This window comes from Hyla sarda, chromosome 3 (assembly GCF_029499605.1).
Source record: "Hyla sarda isolate aHylSar1 chromosome 3, aHylSar1.hap1, whole genome shotgun sequence".
Classification (NCBI taxonomy): domain Eukaryota; kingdom Metazoa; phylum Chordata; class Amphibia; order Anura; family Hylidae; genus Hyla; species Hyla sarda.
In genome coordinates this window covers 412,567,932-412,582,707 of record NC_079191.1, presented here as the reverse complement: position 1 = coordinate 412,582,707, position 14,776 = coordinate 412,567,932, and the positions used below count along the sequence as shown (strand labels likewise).

Below are 14,776 nucleotides of genomic sequence, written 5' to 3'. Positions count from 1 at the left end.
CAGTGCCCTATGTGGTATTTATTTATCCCCTTCTGATTAGGGGTTGTTGTAATGGTGTGTTATTGCGTGTTATTTGATGGTGCTGACTCTGGCACCTTAATATGTCTGCCCCTTACGCATTTACAACAAGTTCTCCCTTTTTATGGTCCGTCCCTATGTTATTAAAATCTCACTGGCGTACCCATTTCATTTAGGGCGGGGTCCCTAGTATTGGAAATCAGTCCCATCTATGCCTAGGCTTAGATGGGAGTTTGTGAATAACTATACTACACTGCACTAACTGATCTTTTACATTGATCATTGTTATACCATAGGATAACATTGATCAATGATTCTGCTGCTTGACTGCTCATGCCTGGATCTCAGGCACTGAGCAGTCATTCGGAGATCGGACAGCGAGGAGGAAGGTGGGAGCCCTCCTTGTGTGCTCCTGCTGTTCGGGACACCGCGATTTCGACGATTTCGAACAGCCCACTGAACCAGCCGGGAGAAGTTTACTTTCACTTTAGATGCAGCGATCAACTTTGAACGCCGCGTCCAAAGGGTTAATAGTGCGCGGCACTGCGATCAGTGACGTGTGCTATTAGCCACGGGTCCCGGCTGTTGTTAGAGGCGGGGCTCGACCCGCTATGATGCTGGGCCCACGAGTCCTTAAGTTGTTAAAGAGGTATTCCAGGGCCAGTGTTTTCCATACAGTGTGCCTCCAGCTGTTGCAAAACTACAACTCCTAGCATGCCCGGACAGCCAAAGGCACACTTATTGGAAAACACCGCCATAGGCTATTAAAGGAGTTATCCATCATAAGGTGACTTTAGCACTTAACTGCCAGACAGTAATGGACATGCTTAGGAAGGATTCGTGCTTGTGTTAGGGCTAAATGGCTGTATGATGAGTCCCCCATAACACTGCTGCTTTCTTTTTGTGAAATGGCTATTTCCTGTTGGAGTTCCCTCCCTCCAACTACAAGTCCCAGGATCCCTTGTTTGTAAGTGTGAGGTCACTTATCTCCCTCCCACACATCAGCCACTTCAACCATTGCAGCACAGCTAGGCTCCCTTCCATGCTGTGCTGTTCAAGAAACTACAATTCCCTGCTGCCCTGTGGAGAATGGTCTCCCACCCAACGGTCGCTCCACCCGTTGAAGCACAGACAGGCTCCCTTTCAACACCTGACTAGTGATGTAATGTCTCGGGCCGCACTGCAACCTGGGAAGAGCTGGGACAACACTTATTTTGTATGCAGTTATAAATAAACATCGGGGCAAAGATCACATAAGAATTGCGAGACCAGCCATCAAACACAGGTACAGACACTATATTATGAACTACACTAACTTTAGAGCCCCTGTAGCATAGTCAAATGAAATAAAAAAAATCCTGGAATACCTCTTTAATATTTGACTCCTAGCATCCCTGTTGATCGGCACAGACTGTACGGCTGTGTCTGGTAGTGTAGTACCAGTATTGTTCAAGAAAATGGGACTGTGCTGCAGTAAGGCATAGTCAAATCCGTATACAGTGGTCCCTTAAAGGGGTATTCCAGGCAAAACCTTTTTTATATATATATCAACTGGATCCGGAAAGTTAAACAGATTTGTAAATTATTTCTATTAAAAAATCTTAATCCTTCCAATAGTTATTAGCTTCTGAAGTTTTCTGTCTAACTGCTCAATGATGATGTCACGTCCCGGGAGCTGTGCATGATGGGAGAATATCCCCATAGGAACTGCACAGCTCCTGGGACGCGAGTCCTCAGAGAGCAGTTAGACAGTAAACAACAACTCAACTTCAGAAGCTAATATCTATTGAAAGGATTAAGATTTTTTAATAGAAGTAATTTACAAATCTGTTTAACTTTCCGGAGCCAGTTGATATATAAAAAAAAAGTTTTGGCCTGGAATACCCTTTTAAGTTACAATAATATTTGCAGCTCCGAGAACGAGATAGGAGCACTGCCATTGCAGCGTCTCAGAAACCTTCTCTAAACAGACAGCATCGGAATTTTAGTACCCCCGGCAACTATGTCCTAGGTCTGAAATGATTACCATAATGGGACTGTAACCTGCAGGGAAAAGGATACTAATGATGCTGATCTGTGAGGGTTCTTGATGTTTTTATGAGGGGTCCATTTAAAGGGTACCTCTCATCAAAAAAACTTTTGATATATTATAGATTAATGTTTGCAGAATAACTTTACAATTGAATGTTATTAAAAAATATGCTTCTTTCTATTTAATTTTCCACTTTGAAGAAATGACCACTAGGGGTCTCCCTACCAGTCCTGGCAGCAAGCATTTCAGACTCATGTTGGAGTCCTAAACACTACGAGCTGCCAGTCTGATTTGTTCACAAAGGAGAACACTCAGAGCTGCCAGCCTGCTTTGTCCACAGCCTGTTTGGCTGTGAACAAAGCAGGCTGGCAGCTCTGAGTGTTTAGGACTCCAGCATGAGTCAGAAATGCTTGCTGACAGGACTGATCGGGAAAAATACAATAGAAAGAAGCATATTTTTCATTAACATGCTATTGGAAAGTTATTCAACATTCATTAATCTAAAATATATCAAAAGTTTATTTGATGAGAGGTACCCTTAAAGACTGATATGTATGGAAAGTCCTTGCATCTATTGTTTGTTCTATAAAACACATGAGCAATGGTATCAGAAAGAATAAATAACTGTTGCTACAGCTTGTCTTCCCTAGCAAAATTCCCCTGAGGAAGCGGGTGCCGTATTTTGTGCACAGTGACACCCGCAGAAACGCGTCGGGCTAAGGGAATTATCTGCATGACACAGACTCATGAATATGACTGTGGGTCATGCGCTCATCATATTATGTGTTATGGTTTATGAATCTCAATGGTGAGAATAAGTTGAGTTATGATTGAATAATCAGTAGCTTTATCTTATATTCTAAAAGTGCAAACCATAAGTGGACCGCTGAACTGCGGAGTAGTGGTTTTCTCCTGTCCAAGGTGGACACTGATACAGGTATATAGTGAATAAATCACTAGTTGGTCTCCACGTTAAGTTGATGTGGGTGTAAATTTTATGATATATTTCTAGTAAAAGTTTTAAGCACCTTCTTCCATTGGGAAACTCTATATTTTAATTTCTAATTTTTAGGTGACTATATTCTGATTTAGGGTATTCGTGTTACCCATGTATTTCTCTACACGCTATTTCTGGTATTATTCTTGTCTGATATGGCCAGTTACATTACCGGTAGTCTCAATGTAGAGGATTGGTTATCTGAGGCAAAGGATATCTTTTCTGAGAAAACTATTGAAAGGATTAAGATTTTTTAATAGAAGTAATTTACAAATCTGTTTAACTTTCCGGAGCCAGTTGATATATAAAAAAAAGTTTTGGCCTGGAATACCCCTTTAAGTTACAATAATATCTGGTTCCAGGATGAACATATGAGAGGGAGATTTATCAAAACCTGTCCAGAGGAAAAGTTGCTGAGTTGCCCATAGCAACCAATCAGATCGCTTCTTTTATTTCTCAAAGGCATTTTCAAAAATGAAAGCAGCAATCTGATTGGTTGCTAGGGGCGGGGCAACTCAGCAACTTTTTCTCTAGACAGGTTTTGATAAATCTTTCCCTCATATGTTTTTTTTTCCAAAAACAACACCATACCTGTCTTCCAGTTTTGTGTGGTATGACAACTTGGCTCCATCTACTTCAATGGAACTGACCTGTAATGCCACATACAACCTGAGGACAGAGGTGGTGCTGTTTTCTAATCATTGATAGCACATTTAATTCTATGCCAATGCAGAGGACTTGGAGCCCTGTGTCAGAAAGTAACGTAGATGTGTCTGCTACATATTCATTGGATTTTCAGACCTATGTAGATAGTTGTCTATGGCGTAAATGCAGCCATGAACTCAGCTGCCATTTCAAAGTCACTGAATTAACACATGAAACAATGAAACATGAAACAAATACAAATCTCCCCCTGCTGCCTGCTTGCCTCGCATCCTCTGTAATCCGTATCACACCTATATGACGACACTATTATGTATGCAGATAGTGCAGCCGGCAGGATTACTATGCATCACCATGACATCCCATGAAAGACACCAGGGACGACTAACATGCACAATATGCTATCTGCCCATGTCTTTACCACCATGAAGGCACGACCCTCGCACCCAACCATCACCTCTGGCCTCCCTATAGGAAGCATGCCATGTTGCACCATGTACATAACTGGAAGCCTGTGATGTGAAGCTCCAATATCAATGAAGGTCGGACAGCAACAACCTTCTCCATTTATTAGAACAAAGCAGCTGGAGACATTGTAGACTAATGAGATCTCATCATCAAAGTGACATTGAATTCGAATATAGGAATCTACGTGTAGGAATCCTGGGTGAGATAGCAAAGGTCAGGTTCGGGCACATATATCTGCTACCTCTCGTAGAAACCCTTTGCGGACCTTGGTTTTCATTGACGAGGTTAAAAAAAAAAAAAAACAGAACCCACTAAAATGTGAACGAGGGTGAAGTTTACAAAATAATGTTTTAGCTGAAATTATTAATCCAAATTAGTATAGGACAGTCAGCAGAGGTCAATGTAAGCATGATGGAATCTTACAATGACGGAACCCCAACATCGGGAAAAGGCTGTGTAATCTACCGGCAGGAGGAGCTGAGCAGACTGATAGTCCAGTGGGTGGTGTCCACTCTGTGACTGACAGACTTCCCTGTATGAGCATACATCCCAAAATAACTGTCGATCCTTGGTAAGGACTGCCCACTGGACTCCTAGAGCCAGACTGTACAGAGTTATGGATTTTGATTCCCCGTTCCGGCTCTGTTGCTCTGGTGCCAGATCCGATCTCTCATTAAAGAAAAATAAGTACAGCGGTCCCTCAAGTTACAATATTAATTGGTTCCAGGACGACCATTGTATGTTGAAACCATCGTATGTTGAGACCATTACTCTGTGGAAACCTGGTAATTGGTTCTGAAGCCACCAAAATGTCATCCAAAAATAGGAAAAAGTGAGGATTAAAGAAAAATAAGTAGATAACTAATATAGATAAAGCAAATCCTTACATGTAAAAGTAATAAAGATCTGCTGGGAGCTGTAAATCACTGTCTATGTCAGTGTTTCCCAACCAGGGTGTCTCCAGCTGTTGCAAAACTACAACTCCCAGCATGCCCGGACAGCCGCTGGCTGTCCGGGCATGCTGGGAGTTGTAGTTTTGCAACAGCTGGAGGCACCCTGGTTGGGAAACAATGGTTTATGTAGAGGACAGGAGCTTCTTTAGGGTCCTATACAGTACACACAGTGTCCCAAATGGAGCCGCCCTTACTTGGTGTCCAAAGGAGCAGCTAACCCTGGCACAGGTAAGGAGTAGTACAGAACTTGTAGTTCCTCCCTGTACTGTAGGGGGCACTACCAGACACCAGTCACTGCATACACTTCAGTAATAGAGGTGATTTACCAGTAAAATGCCCATTCTGATTGGTCAGTTCCTCCAGTTATGACATGTTTCACAGATCTGGACTGTCCCCATCATTGTATGTTGAGTCTGGTTTCAAGTTACAATGGTCCAGAAAAAAACATTCTATGTTGAAACTATTGTATGTTGAGGCCATTGTAAGTTGAGGGATCACTGCACACGGTACAACAGAGTAGACTTTGCCTGTAAAACGCCTCCTTTATTGCTCCAAAACTGGTATACACACGGGAGGATAACGCAGCAATGTGTGAAAACCCCTGCACTGTGGCATACCTTTCCTTATTCCCATTAGGGTATATGGATGTCGTGGAGTTGGGTCCCCCCTCAGGACCCCTCTCTATCAGACACATTACCTATCCACTAACCATCAGTGGCTTCCAGTCTGCCTGATCTGGCCCATCCTTGTATTACTTGGGTGGTCATTCATTGTCATACCTTTCATATATCAGAACATTATAGCGGCTGCAGGAAAATGCATGATTCTGCAGGTGGTGACCACAGACCACTTCTCAGTTCCTATGCTTCCTGGCTGATGTTTTGGTCACTTTTGAATGCTGGTGGTGCTTTCACTCCAGTGGTAGCATGAGATGGAGTCTACAACCCACACAAGTGGCTCAGGTAATGCAGCTCATCCAGGATGGCACATCAATGCGAGCTGTGGCAAGAAGGTTTGCTGTGTCTGTCAACGTAGTGTCCAGAGCATGAAGGCGCTACCAGGACACTGGCCAGTACATCAGGAGACATGGAGGAGGCATGCAGGACCGCTACCCCCACCTTTGTGCAAGGAGGAGCAGGAGAAGCACTGCCAGAGCCCTGCAAAATGACCTCCAGCAGGCCACAAATGTGCATGTGTCGACTCAAACAGTCAGAAACAGACTCCATGAGGGTGGTATGAGGGCCCGACGTCCACAGGTGGGGGTTGTGCTTACAGCCCAACACCGTGCAGGGCGTTTGACATTTGCCAGAGAACACCAAGATTGGCAAATTCGTCACTGGCGCACTGTGCTCTTTACAGATGAAAGCAGGTTCACACTGAGCACATGTGAGAGAGTCTGGAGACGGTGTGGAGAACGTTCTGCTGCCTGCAACATCCTCCAGCATGACTGATTTGGCGGTGGGTCAGTAATGGTGTGGGGTGGCATTTCTTTGGGGGGCCGCACAGCCCTCCATGTGCTTGCCAGAGGTAGCCTGACTGCCATTAGGTACCGAGATGAGATCCTCAGACCCCTTGTGAGACCATATGCTGGTGCGGTTGGCCCTGGGTTCCTCCTAATGTAAGACAATTCTAGACCTCATGTGGCTGGAGTGTGTCAGCAGTTCTTGCAAGAGGAAGGCATTGATGCTATGGACTGGCCCGCCTGTTCCCCAGACCTGAATCCGATTGAGCACATCTGGGACATCATGTCTCGCTCCATTCACCAACGCCACAGGCTGTCCAGGAGTTGGCGGATGCTTTAGTCCAGGTCTGGGAGGACATCCCTCAGGAGACCATCCCCCACCTCATCAGGAGCATGCCCAGGCATTACAGGGAGGTCATACGGGCACGTGGAGGCCACACACACTACTGAGCCTCATTGTGACTTGTTTTAAGGACATTACATAAAGTTGGATCAGCCTGTAGTGTGGTTTTCCACTTTGATTTTGAGTGTGACTCCATATCCAGACCTCCATGGGTTGATAAATTTGATTTCCATTGATAATTTTTGTGTGATTTTGTTGTCGGCACATTCAACTATGTAAAGACGAAAGTATTTTAGACGATTAGTTCATTCATTCAGATCTAGGATGTGTTATCTTAGTGTTCCCTTTTCTTTTTTTTTTTTTGTGTATGAATAGTCCCTGGCCCTATCTTATATGAAGGATAGCCTTAGGCCTATCCCTATCTTATAGGAAGGATAGTCTTATGCCTATACCTATCTTATATGAAGGATAGCCTTGTACCTATCACTATCTTATATGAAGGATAGCCTTATGCCTATCCCTATCTTATATGAAGGATAGCCTTATGCCTATCCCTATCTTATATGAAGGATAGCCTTATGCCTATCCCTATCTTATATGAAGGATAGCCTATGCCTAACCCATGCATGCCTAAACACCTTTACTGCTTTGGAAACTACCACTTCTGCCATTCCATCAACTACTCGCTCAGTAAAGTAATACTTCTTCATATTACTGCAGAAACCTTTCCCTCTAATTTAACCCTATGTCCTCTTGTGGTAGTTTTTCTTCTATATAAATCTCTTCTCCTTTACTGTGTTGATTCCCTTTATGTATATAAAAGTCTCTATCGTATCCCTCTGTCTGTCTACCAATACCTCTCCCTATACACCCATGAGCTCTTCCCTCTCTTCTGCTAATACCTCTCCCTATACACCCATGAGCACATCCCTCTCTTCTGCTAATACCTCTCCCTATACACCCATGAGCACATCCCTCTCTTCTGCTAATACATCTCCCTATACACCCATAAGCACTTCCCTCTCTTCTGCTAATACCTCTCCCTATACACCCATGAACACTTCCCTCTCTACTGTTAATATCTCTCCCTATACACACATGAGCACTTCCCTCTCTACTGCTAATACCTCTCTCTATACACCCATGAGCACTTCCCTCTATACTGCTAATACCCCTCCCTATACACACATGAGCACTTCCCTCTCTACTGCTAATACCTCTCTCTATACACCCATGAGCACTTCCCTCTCTTCTGCTAATACCTCTCCCTATACACCCAAGCATTCATGACATCGTCTGCCTACCTTTATGTCTCTTGAAATAATGACCCCTAAATCCCTTTTCTCAGATACTGAGGTTAGGACTGTATCGCATGTTCTATACTCTGCCGATGGATTTTCATGCTCCAGGTACATGGTCTTGCACCTATTCACATTACATTTTGCTAGTTTACCTACGGTAAATCCTTTTCTATTTGGCGTATCCCTCCAGGAACATCAACCCTGTTACAAATCTTTGTGTCATCAGCAAAAAGATCAATACCTTACCATTGAGACCTTCTGTAATATCACTGATAAAGATATTAAACAAAATGGGTCCCAGTACAGATCCCTGAGGTTCCCACTGCTAAAAATACCTTGCTCTATATACACTCCATTAGCTACAATAACAATATCCTTTTTTTAAGTTATTATGACATATCTATTGTATCCATGTATTTATGGAGAAATCATCATTAATCAAATTTCTGAATTACTAAATTTTTACATTTTTTGTAAAATTACAGAAAAATTATATCAAAACTAAAAGAACTTTGTGACAATTTTTAACAATGCCTTAAGATGCTGACAAAGGAAGTGCTGTGCCGGCGCCGAGTGCCCTAATGTGTTCCGGTTTTGACAACGAGAGTGTAAGCTCAGCAGACGGGTATTATTTTACATCCTGTATAAACGTTATACAATATTCTATTAGACTGTAAAAATAAAGGGATATTATCAACAGACACTGACCTCCAAATACCGGTGAAGCTGTACATTGTGCTGACACAGCGCGGTAACGCCGGAGGATTCACGCCATCTAATTGTACTATAAGTGCCGGGAAGCCATATAGGACCAAATACTTTACGTAAAAGAACAGGACCTGTGCCAAGGCAAGGCCACCTGAAAGACATAACAAACAGCAAATACAATATAAAATAGTAGGGTAGGGAGCCATATAGAAAAACATAGGTCTCCAAATTGTGAACCTCCAGATGTTGCAAAACTACCACTCCCAGCATGCCCGGACAGCCGTTGGCTGTCCGGGCATGCTGAGAGTTGTATTTTTGCAACATCTGGAGGTCCATAGTTTTGAAACCACTGCTAAACACTGAGCTCAATAAAAAAAAAAAATATATATATATATATATATATATATGCAATAGGCTCCCCCTAGTAGTGCCTCACCATATCTATTTGTATTATATCTATACTTACCTGCCACATTCCAACAGAGCCCGGTCCCCACTGCTCAACACTTCCTGGTCACCTTTTAACACAAGGAGGTGCCGGTTCAGCCAATCACTGGGCACAGAGATGACCCACCTCAGACAGTGATTGGCTGAACAGCCACTTCCTCATGTTGAAAGGAGAACAGGAAGTGGGGAGCAGCAAGGACTGCATGCAGCTGGAATGGCACCGGCAGGGGATCCTAGCAGGTTAGTACAGATTTTTTTTTAAGACAACGGCTGTCCGGGCATGCTGGGACTTGTAGTTTTGCAACATCTGGAAGTCCTTAGTTTGGAGACCACACTGAATTTAAAGGAGTTCTGTAGTGAAAGATAACTTATCCCCTATCCAAAGTATAGGGAATAAGTTATAGATCGCGGGAGGTACTATCTTTTGGTACTATCCTTTGGATAGGGGTAATACCAAAAAAGGGGAATAGCCCATAGGAAGTGCTCTAAAACTTAACTTTTACTAGTTTCTTGACTAAAATACACCAGTTCTGTGACCTGATAAAATACTCAGATATAATCTGATGCCAATTGTACCAATTATGTAAATAATTTTGATATTTATTTTGCTGGGAAGAGTTAAACAAGTATCTCACCTACTGTGGGGTAAACACTATACCACAGATCCTGTTCACCTTTGGATAGGGGATAAGTTATTTTCCACTGCACTACTCCTTTAACCCCTTAAGGACACAGGGTTTTTCCGTTTTTGAATTTTCATTTTTTCCTCATCACCTTCTAAAAATCATAAAGCTTTCAATTTTGCACATAAAATTCCATATTATGGCTTATTTTTTGTGCCACCAATTCTTCTATGCAGTGACATTAATCATTTCACCAAAAAATCCACGGCGAAACGGAAAAAAAATTAATTGTGCGTCAAAATTGAAGAAAAAATGCCATTTTGTAACTTTTTGGGGCTTCCGTTTCTACGCAGTGGATTTCGGTAAAAATGACACCTTATCTTTATTCTGTAGGTCCATATGATTAAAATGATCCCCTTCTTATATAGGTTGGATATTGTCGTACTTCGGAAAAAAATCATAACTACATGCAGGAAAATGTATACGTTACAAATTGTCATCTTCTAACCCCTATAACTTTTTTATTTTTCCGCGTACGGGCCGGTATGAGGACTAATTTTTTTGCACCATGTTCTGAAGTTTTTATCAGTTATATTTTTGTATTGATCAGACTTTTTGATCGCTTTTTATTCATTTTTTCATGATATAAAAAGTGACCAAAAATAAGCTATTTTGGACTTTGCACGCCATTGACCGAGCGGTTAAATTAACAATATATTTTTATAGTTCCGACATTTCCACACGCAGAGATACCACATATGTATATTTTTACTTACACAGTTTTTTTTTTTTTTTTTTTTTATGGGAAAAGGGGGGTGATTCAAACTTTTATTAGGGAAGGGGTTAAATGACCTTTGTTAACTTTTTTTTTCCACTTTTTTTTTTGCAGTGTTATAGCTCCCATAGGGACCTATAACACTGCACACACTGATCATTGTTATCCCATAGGGACCTATAACACTGCACACACTGATCATTGTTATCCCATAGGGACCTATAACACTGCACACACTGATTGATCTCTTACCCTGATCTCTGCAAAGCCATAGCTTTGCATGGATCAGCGAGATAGGGGTTGGTGCAATCAAACGCCGATTGGATGCAATGGAGCAAGGTATGGGGATCTCTGCTCGCGTCCTAGCTGATCGGGACATCGCGATTTTATCACGATAGTCCCGATCAGTCCGACTGAGCTGCCGGGAAGCGTTTACTTCATTTTTAGACGTGGCGATCAACTTTGATCGCCGCGTCTGAAGGGTTAATAGCGTGCGGCACAACGATTGGTGCCGCGCGCTATTAGCCCAGGGTCCCGGCTATCGTTGACCCCGTTTTAAACACCAGGACGGGGTGAGGGGCGTACCAGGTACGCCTTCGTCCTGAAGGAGTTAATTAAAATAAAATGCGTGGAATATTGCCCCCCTTAGTGGTGGCTGCTGGTAACAATAATTTTATAATTGAACTCTGCCTATTCGGCAGATCTGAAGCTCTGTGGCAGAAGAATACAAAACTATAAACATATATTCACACAATGGAATTTCTGAGCGGAACCGTTGCGGCAGAGTCCCGATGCTTTCAATGGGATTCTGCTGAACCGTGGACTCAGCGAGATTTTCCACGGTGGAAACATCTTCTGCTTTAATCCTGAATCCAGCCTCCACCAGAATCCGCTCGCAAATGCATTGCTATGGAGACGGCGCAATCTCCTGCAAGGGCCTTATGCTGCCATGCTCTGCCGACACCAGCTATTTCCTGAATGTCTGTCCGCGTTTTCGGCAAGGATATTCCGCAAATATTCCACCGTGTAAACATAGCGTTATAGTTTCACAGGCAAAAAAGTTGCTATAGGTCTAGGCTCATTTGGCGGGATGGAAAATAACATTCTAAACAGCCCTTACTTTACGTATGCCGATAATAAACTGCGAGACTGTGACTGTCGAGCGCGCAGGTAACACAGCATTATGGAAGCAATCATCTGCCTTCCCAGCTAATATTTGTCTTCAGCAGCCGCCATCCGCGACGCGCTCTCCGTAAAATGCCATTAGGTTGGCTGATTTGTGCTTCTCGCGACGTATCAGAGGCCGAACATTTTATTAGTTTCTCATCATAATGAAGCAGGAAAGAAAGGGAAAAAAACACAAACAGATGACTGTGCTTGGATTTCATTATCATTTAGATCGATATTCAGGATACAAATCCATCCAGCACAATGGGGGCTTCATACAGTAATGGGGGCTTCATACAGTAATGGGGGCTTCATACAGTAAGTCGTCTCCTTTATCCCTTCATCTACCATGAGGACGTCCATTACACAAGTTTACAGCTAGAAGTATTATGACCGTAATGTTACAGTCATTTATCCAGAAAGTCATGATCTGCAGTCTGGTCATTGGAAACAAATAATACCGGATGAGCAGGGATTTCATATATGGAAGTTTGTACTTTATATTAGGCCAGTAACACATAGCAGTATTTGGCTCAATATTTGTAATGGCGCATTCACACCATGTTTTGTTCATACGGTCACCGGATCCGGCTGAGAATCGGGCGCTCCAATATCCCAGCCGGACCCGGACCGCATCTCTGTCATTTGGATGATCCGACCAGAGTCAGATAGTGATTCCGGCTTATTTTTGCCCCGTATCCGGTTTTGTGAACGGACCTAAAACCGTAGTATACCACGGTTTTCGATCCGGTCCTAAAACCGGATATGGGGCAAAAACAAGCCGACCGGAATCACTATCTGACTCTGGTCGGATCATCCAAATGACAGACATGTGGTCTGGGTCCGACAGTGGCATTTTTTTTTTTTTTTTTTGCATAAGAAAAAAAACACAAATTGCGCACAGCGTTTTTTTTTGTTTCGTTTTTTTTGTGAAAAATGGCAGCAGTCAGATGTTAGCTGAAAGTCAATAGGGCAAACCCACTTGGCGTTTTTTCCTGCAGTTCGGCAGTTTTTTTTCTGCAATGTATCAGTTTTTCCAAAATCACGGCATGTTGAGACTATGGAGTTTTTTTTAGAACACATCGGGCCTCATTTACTAAGATTGTCGGGTTTTTACTAGTGGGAAAAGTTGTTTCAGACTTGTAGGATTCATCTCTATTTACTATTGGGAAAAGTCGGGAACATTTTCTGACCAGTTTTTCTAGGTGGATATTTCCAGCCATTTATCCACAGGATTTTCTGTGAATTCAATAGCAAATCGGTCGGGTTGTGAAACCACGCCCCTTTTTGGGACGGTCAAGCCCCTTTGCGACAGACCACACCCCTTTTTTTGCTTTTCACAGTGCAATGTCGGGTTTGTAGCATTTTTCAGGTGCACACTGGCACAGACATGTCTCAGACACTCTGCGACGAAATAACCAGACAAAAACTGGTAGGTTTCAGCTTAGTAAATGAGGCCCAATCTTGTCATTTCTTTTCCATTGAAGTCTTTGGGAGCAAAAAAAAGTATTTTCCAGTCTTAAAAAGGGTACTGTGGTGGAAAAACATTTTCTTTTAAAACAACTGGTTACAGAAAGTTAAGCAGATTTGTAAATTACTTCTATTAAAAAATATGAATCCTTCCAGTACTTACCAGCTTCTGTATGCAGTTGAATTTCTTTCCGAAATTCTTTTCAGTCTGACCACAGTGCTCTCTGCTGACACCTCTGTCCATGTCAGGAACTGTCCAGAGTACAAGCAAATCCCCATAGCAAACCTCTACTGCTGTGGACAGTTCCTGTACAGACAGAGTTGTCAGCAGAGAGCACTGTGGTCAGACTGAAAAGAACCACACAACTTCCTCTGTAGTATACAGCAGCTGATGAGAACTGGAAGGATTAAGATTTTTAAATAGAAGTCATTTACAAAACTGTTTAACTTTGTGGCATGTCTGTGAAATTTTTTTTTCCACAGGCGTACACCTTTATGCAACAGAGTTGCGATCAGTGCAATGCAATAGCATGCAATTAAGCAAAAAAGTGTTAAAAAATTATTGTATTTCAAAATAAATAATACTGTATAATATAATAAAAATTTTAAGCACCCCCTTTTTCCATTTTAATAAATAAAATAAACTTATTTGGTAACGCCCCATGCGGAATTGTCCTTCCTGCAGGAATAAATAAATTTTTGCATTCCTGATCACGAATGGTCAACAGTGTAAACATAAAAAATGTCATATGTCAAAATTGTTGATTTTGGTTACATCACATCCCAGAATAAATAGAATAAAAAGTGATAAAATCAGAACTACACAAAAGTGGTACCAGTAAAACTACAACTCATGGAGCAGAATATGAGCCCTTATGAAGATCCAGAGATGGAAAAATGAAAAAGGTTATAGTGGTCAGAACATGGCAATGAACAGATTTTTTTAAAATTGTTTTTAAAGTTTTGTATATATATATATATATATATATATATATATATATATATATATATATAGTGTCCCGGTACCGCATCCTATACGGTACCTATGTATGTGTGGGTCCCCATAGCCAGAGTCCCTAGGACGTAGGGATCCCTTTCATTTAATTAACCCCTTGTCGCCTCTATTTCTACTGATAGACCAGTGGTCTATATAAGGTTAATGTAAATATAATGATCTATCTGTAAATAAACAGTTAATTACCTGTGCCATAGCGTTGCAGGACCTGCGGGTCATGTGACTAGGTGAACTCTATGGTATTAAGCTTAAGGACCTTTGAAGGCCCTGTGACGTAAGCAATCCCATTACTCTCTGTAATGGTGAATGACAGATGTTCGGACCAATCGGATTT

At 42.1% G+C, this 14,776-nt stretch overlaps 1 protein-coding gene across 6 annotated transcripts in view; it reads right to left on the bottom strand.

Annotated features, from left to right (window-relative positions):
* The window catches only part of HHAT (hedgehog acyltransferase), a 489,607-nt gene that overhangs the window by 272,221 nt on the left and 202,610 nt on the right, over nucleotides 1–14,776 (bottom strand). For all 6 annotated transcript variants that reach the window (XR_008891670.1, XM_056568209.1, XM_056568211.1 and 3 more), the window contains one exon: nucleotides 8,946–9,096. Coding sequence is in view for 5 of the 6 variants with exons in the window: in XM_056568209.1 (XP_056424184.1) it covers nucleotides 8,946–9,096 (151 nt within the window). In the remaining variant the exon portion in view is untranslated. The remainder of the gene's footprint in view (nucleotides 1–8,945; nucleotides 9,097–14,776) is intronic.